Source organism: Dermacentor albipictus, chromosome 6 (genome assembly GCF_038994185.2).
Source record: "Dermacentor albipictus isolate Rhodes 1998 colony chromosome 6, USDA_Dalb.pri_finalv2, whole genome shotgun sequence".
NCBI classification, from domain to species: domain Eukaryota; kingdom Metazoa; phylum Arthropoda; class Arachnida; order Ixodida; family Ixodidae; genus Dermacentor; species Dermacentor albipictus.
In genome coordinates, this window is record NC_091826.1 from 63,432,758 (window position 1) to 63,439,848 (window position 7,091).

The 7,091-nt window shown below is 45.3% G+C and overlaps 1 protein-coding gene across 1 annotated transcript; it reads left to right on the forward strand.

The window, feature by feature from the left end:
- Positions 1-203: 203 nt before the first annotated feature.
- On the forward strand, positions 204-7,091 carry LOC135912351 (pre-rRNA-processing protein TSR2 homolog). The gene is made up of 5 exons (XM_065444783.2): positions 204-331; positions 540-630; positions 2,720-2,811; positions 3,102-3,254; positions 6,897-7,091. The coding sequence occupies exons 1-5, from the start codon at positions 266-268 to the stop codon at positions 7,032-7,034; spliced, it is 540 nt and encodes a 179-aa protein (XP_065300855.2). The 5' UTR covers positions 204-265; the 3' UTR covers positions 7,035-7,091.

The window sequence follows — 7,091 nt, forward strand, 5'->3', positions numbered from 1 at the left end:
CTGCGCGAACAAGGGCACCTGCAAATGAAACGCTCTCGATACGACGAATGAAAAGTATGTCGAATGCATTGCGATTTCCAGTGATGCGAGTAGTTTCGAATGCCTCTACGCTTGCAGTGAAGATGACACGGCGTCCTTACGGGTGGTAAAAGTGATCTAAAAGTCCACATTACACAATCAGCAAAGGCAAATGGAAACCGAAATTGCACCCGTTTGTACGGGAAGCAGTGCAAGCGGCAGCGCAGCCAGCGAAGCAGATGTAAACATGGCCGCTGGCAACGCGTTTCACGTGTCCGTCAAAACTCTAATAAGCGATTGGCATGGCTTGCAGGTATGTCTCAGTCGCTTCACTCGCCACAACGCAACCCGCGATGACTGTGGAGTGTGATCAATCCGCGGTTTCATGAAGAGGCATTTTCCTGTAAAAGCAAATCGCCAACATCCGCGACATCCCCTGCCTCTTGCATGCCGATATCTGCGGCATGTCAGCGTCATGTAGCGCATTTGAGACTTTTCCACTGTCCGCTGTTGCTTCACAGGTTGCCATTGAAAACGGCATGGGTGGTCCCCAGGCACGGGAGAAGGAGCAGTGGCTCGTCGGAGTCATAGAACAGTACTTCGCCGAGAACAGTGAGTGATGTTTACAGCTGGCGACGTTGCCTTTGCTGAACGTCGTAAGCTACGATGCTCGGCAAGGTTCCGACTGGTGTTGTATGAGTCGCGGGCCACTTTCTTCGTTGCGACGATAGATTGGATTTTTTACAGGTGCTGTTCCAGGAGGGCACATATAACCCACAAACGGAGGCCTCAGGAGAGCACCTGAGATTATAATAAAGGAGGCGGGGCAGGATCTCTAGCGCACCCAAGGGGTAGCGGGGGGATCAAAGGAGGGAGCAGGGAGGCCCGTGGGTTGGGGCCGCGGAGGCCGAAGCGTGCCAGGGGGCGTCCCTAGAAAAAATTGGCTGTCCGCTATCGCGGACAGCCGATCTTGTACACCCCTGGCACGCGCAGGCCTTGGCGAGTCCCCAACCTACAGACCTGTCCGGGTTCTAGCTTTGATGTCCCCGTTGCCGCTTTGGTGTCCTGGAGGCGCCGCCAATAACACGAAATAATGACACGTTAACTAGTAAAAAACATGATTGAATAAATATAATTACGTCCAGCAGCCAACATGTGACGCTGAGTTCAGCACTACCCCACCCCGCGACTTCTGCGACACTAGTCGGAACGTTGCCCAGTGTTCTTGTGCTTTGACGTAATAGTTCTGCAGAAACCCGCTAGGTGGAGAAAAGTAATTAGCAAGGGGAAAATGAGACATCCAACCAATCGTAGCAATTGGTACAAAGGAAACTCGTACGGGTTGCACGAAGGAAAAGCCTCATAGTTGAAGAAAAATTCGTCCTGGTCCGGGACCCGAACCAGGGACCACCGCCTATCCCGGACAGATACCATCTGAGCTAACCAGGCGGCTAGCTGATGGCAGGGTGAAGTTAAACCCATCAACATCTCGAAGCAAATCTTATTTTGTTATAGCGCAAGCTTGACACGGACAACAGAAGGCACATCTGACATACACAGCGCTAACTTTCAACTACAGATTTATTTCTCGTTCTCGTCGCTATATATACACCCTCGAAGCATCATACAGCACATGTAAAATTTTTTGAAAAATAAACAAAATATATAAACTGGAAACCACACGTAGGCAGTTTCTTGACTCACATATTCACAGACATGTACACGTTCAACGCGAACAACGATAATTGAGCTCTTTTGAGGATAATGAAATGGGAGGTTTACTGATGCATGCATAGCCGAATGTGGATATGTATCTGGCTTCTATTATCAAACGCGTCATTTCACACCTGCTTCTACTCGTGATGACTGTTTCTTTAAATCTTGGTTTGCATTTGCATCTCTGGCAACGAAGGGCAAGAAAGCCGTCAGCAGCCAAGTTGTTAACTTTGTTACTGTGTTCTCGTAGCCTGTCATTTATGCATCTGCCTGTTTGACCGATGTAGGATCGTCCACACCCGAGAGGAATACAGTATACCACACCGGCGATGCAATCAATGAACTTGTTTTTATGTTCTTTTTTGCATGTGCTACGTGGGATTCTTTCTGGCCTTGTGTTTTTACAGAGGCTGACCAATTTATTAGGTGCCGAAAATACAATGTTGATGCCGTTCCTTCGAGCAATCTTCATTATTCAATGGGAGAACCCGTGTATGTAAGGGATGACAGCAACCTTTCTTTTGTTCATGTCAGTGCTTGAAACGTGCTCCTGCTCTGAACTCATCCAACCATTAAAGGGTTTGCTTTGTAGCAGTTGCTACGATTGGGTAGACGTCTCATTTTCCCTTTATTAATTACTTCTCTCCACCTTGCGGGTTTCCGCAGAACTATTATGTCAAACTCTTGCCTTTGCTTCGAGTTGTTGATGGGTTCAACTTCGCCCTGCCATCTGCTAGCCGCCTGGTTAGCTCAGATGGTAGAGCGGCTGCCCCGGAAAGGCGGTTGTCCCGGGTTCGAGTCCCGTACCAGTTAGAATTTTTCTTCAACTATGAGGCTTTTCCTTCGAGCAACCCGTATGGGTTTCCTTTGTAGCAATTGCTATGATTGGGTGGATGTCTCATTGTTCCTTTATTAAGTTCTTGTGCATTGTGTGTGGACTAGCTGTAACTTCATGTGTTATTACTTTTTTTTTCTTTTCTTGCAGGTAGTTTGCATCCCGACGAAGTGGCCGATTTGATAGCAGAGATTGTCGACAACGAGTTTGACACCATTATCGAAGACGGCAGCATAGGACAGGTGACATCATACTACAGCCCTTACAGCCCCGTCGCATGCATATCGTTCCGGTTAGCTCGCTGAGTATGGGATTGTATTTGTTTAATTACTACAAGTTTCATTATTTTTTATATTCGTTTTATTATTGGCACAGGTATGTAGGTTTGCATTTACTAAAATGCTACTGTCAGCTGCGCTCAAGCACAACTGCTGCTATGAATCTTGACGTAGTTTGAGATGAAATTTAGTGTGTTACCTTCCTCTTGCGGAGTTCTGAAATATTTTTTCTTCTTGCCGCCTTTTGTATACAGATATCAGCCTTGTTGTGCAAACACTACCAGCTCTGCCTTGAGGGCAGGGAAAATGAAGTGCTAGAATCTTTGTCGCAAAGGCTTCCACAAACAAGGACGCTGAGGGTACCTGTCGCTGGAGACTACGACAGTGATGACGAAGCAGAAATGCAGGTAAGCCCTTATCCTTATGTACGCAATGCCCAAGCAAACGTTTTGATGTCAAATTTACTAACATAGGAATAAGTTCTGTCATTGCTGGCCTCCTGTGCCTCTCCGCTAGATTCCATGCCAACCGATTCATGAAGGTTGCGGGGCCCTAGACTTGTGATTTTACCACGCCAAATTTCGCACCTTTCCTTATGACTGAAAATTTAGACCTTTTGTAATTGTCACTTGTATGCTGAGGAGACTTTTAGAATAACTGGTATGACATTCTGGGAGATTCTGAAAGCAGTTCTTGACCTTTTGTTAGTGCCGAAGTACCAATTCAAACAGACGTGTCACTTTTCACATGGCGTTAGCGTTGTCACTGAGCTTGCTGCCAGTGTGCCCCATTATTTATGCATCACTTTAAAACCTTGATTTTGATGTCCTTCACATTCTGCCAGCACTTTTTTGTGGGTTCATCTACATCTGCCTAGCTCAATTTTGTAAGATTACTACCTTCTCGACATTGTAGTACTTGTTCTTTAACTGTCGTGGTGGTTGATTGGCTGCGGCATTCTGCCGGTAAGCTCAAGGCTGTAGGTACAATTCTTGGCAGTAGTGGCGACATTGTGATGAAGCCGGAATTCATTATTTTTCATCAGCTTAGATTTAGGTGCACACTAAAGAACTCCAAGCCACTATAATAAATCTGCTGTGGCCCTCACTGTACCATGCATGTTTAAGGTGTAAAACCCCCACTAACACTCTTTGTCATTGCATGGAGTAACCTGCTCACCATCTTAACTTGTGCCAACATTTAAGGTGTGAAACACCACCAACAGGCCTTGTCATTGCATGGAATAACCTCCTCCCCATCTTGACTTGTGCCGACATGCAGTGGTTTTCCGTTACAGTGAAACTTTACTTTCTAAACATGACAAGCCTTCTTGTATATCTGCACTTCAATGTGTACCAAATAGCTAAACATGATAAAGGTGTTCTACTTCTAGAATGCCAGCATTATTGGCAGTGGTTGCCCTTAGGTGTCAGGAAGCGTAGTTTCTTGGATCAACCATCAAGTCGTTATCAATACTTGGCAGTAGTAGCTAAAGGCTTGTCAGTGAAATTGGCCAAACAGCACTGTTTTTCAGGCATGCATTTCCATTCTGTGCAGCTGACATGTTTGCCAGCATATGCTGACCAAGAGTGTGAGCAGCATTTCTGCTAGGCTCTTCTTCGTACTCTTGGGTAGTGCATGCACTTTTGCATTGTGCTAATGTGTTGTACAATACACACTACTGCCTAGAGCGCTGAATTGATGTGCTACAATGGAGAAATAGATGCCTGTACATTGCTGGCTGGTTTGAGAGAGATTGCTTGTGGCAAGGGGATGCCACAAGGGTGCCCGGGCAACGAAGCCTGGTACTATATTGAACTTAGCTGCTGCTGTGTTATGTGTTACGCCTTCTTTGCACTGCGGCCGTGTGCTCGAGCACCACGGACAAAAGTGTCGATGCGTATGTACAGTTTAGCCCGCAAACAAGTGTTGTGATAGCGATGACAGTCTCATACTTTTCAATTCTGTCATTACACTGCACAACTAATACCCTAGTTACACGGGCGTGCTAAACGCAGTTAAGATGTACCTCAGTTCCGGCCAACCGAAGTTACCCCACTTAGACGGAAAGCCTAATTACGGTCATTCCACTTATCATGGTCCCTGCAAAGTGAGGTTGGCCACCTCATGTGTAGTTAATGGCAACCATAGTTCAGTCCGGTAACGGAAGTGTGTCTTAACTGTAGTTAGCACGCCCGTGTAACTAGGGCGTATAAGCAGTTTGTTGGGCAAATTCACTGTTCTTTAGAGCATATGTGGTCATAAATCATCTTGTATAGCTTAGAAAGACAGCCTAGTGTGCCAGTTAACATCTACGTATACCATAGAGTTTCATATTAGTATAACTAGAGGGAAATCTGGTGCTGCGGTCATTCAACCATCATGGGAATGATGGGAAGTACAGGCTATGGATTGGCATTCTGTTGACTGGCAAACTAGTCTACAAGTATTTTTTGGCAGTTTTGGTTTCGCTACAAGCGCAATTGCTATAACCTACAGTGGGACAGTGCAACACAAAGCTCTCTGCCTTTGTTCTGTTGCTCGAAGTGGCGATAGCGCACTGAGCCAGTGGCTGGGACGATGTTTGTGTCCAAGCCCTGACAAGAAAGCAACGGCATCGTAAATGTTGAAAGAGCATGTTTTGATCATTTGGACCTTGGTTTGTTAAGTGTGTTAGGTTGGCGCTGTAGCGTTACGTGCTTTATGAAACTTCAGCATAGGAAAAAGAAGGCACTACTGATGCAAGACATACACAGTTGTGCTTCTAGTGGCTTGACAATCAAATTTTATTGAGGGCTTCATTAAGCATTGCTCGTTTATGTGCTCATTGAAATGCTTGTTTTAGGACTTTGAGAACACAAACTTACTTGTGGCAGGAAAGGTTGCTGCTTCCTGGTTGTAGTCGTGTCGCAAAATGGGTAAGTGCAAAGCCACGCCTTAATGCTTCGGAAGTGGTGCGTCAACATAAAATGAAATGAAGCATACTCGTAGAAGGCCTCAAGCATCCCTGCTAGCAGTGCAGCAGATGTGGTTAAAGGTACTTGAAGACGTTCAGCAATCGTGACAGCTGACACAGCCTTTCGAAAGAGCGAGAGAGTTCGCAAGTGATTGTCGTCTGCGAGGAAAGTCTCGCGTTTGCAGCGAGCAGGCGTCGTAGCAGACGACACTTATAGCTTTCCTCTCAAGGGCGCAACACTTTCTCACAACGCAACATTTTTATTTCCATAAATTCTTGACGAGTATTTTTATATAAGTAGATGCACGATTATTATTGCTGTGGTAAAAATAAATAATTATTCTCTGGCGTTAAATCGGGAACAGAATCGCACAAGAATGCATGCCCTGGTGTGCACTGTTGATAAACCATAGTAAACCGTGCTTCAATCTCAGTCATACGAAGTTTATGTAACGTGTTGTACATTATATAAGATACTGTGGAAATAAAATTAGATTTTACGCAATATTTGAGTATAGCTTCGTTTACTGCGCCGCAAGTAAATGCCACTAGTCTAAAGATCGAAGTCAATCCGAAGCCTGTACTTCCCATCATTCCCATGCAGGTTGAGGCGACGCCCATGAGAACCCCCGCAGACACTAGCGCCGCATTTCCCTCTAGGGTATTTATTTAGAAACTCTATGACGTATATCTTCTCAACCATGCCAGAAATGTGTGTCATCTGCGGCGATGGTACTGCAGAAAAAAAAAAAAAGAAAACTTTAGTTCAAACGGTTGAAGCAGATGATGTCACTGCTATTGCACCGATTATGTTGCAGTGAAACATTTTCATCTTTAATCTGATGAAAGAATGCAGATGCTACATCTATAAATAGCACCAAACAGCACCCATTGCAGAATGTCATGCCTAACCAAAATTTTATTGTGACTGATCATAGTTCTGTCAGAAACTTCTGGCACTCAAGTCATACAGCAAATTAGTATGTCTGCTGTAGATGAAATGAAAGTTAATGCATTCTTGCTTTAATTTTTCGATCATGCACAGTTCATACATGCCACGAGTCCACTTGGTGTTAATGTCGGTCTTTTTCAGAACCACATCAACACGGACGTTTCGTCACAGCTGGGAGACCTTCAGCTGAATGGGCCCAGCTCAAGCCAGCAACCATCACGGCGACAAGAACCGGATGAAGATGGCTGGACAGTAGTGAGGCACGGAAGGAGGACATAGCCATGGACACTGCCACTAATAGTACTATATCTAATTAAATGTCTTGTGTTGCTGTCA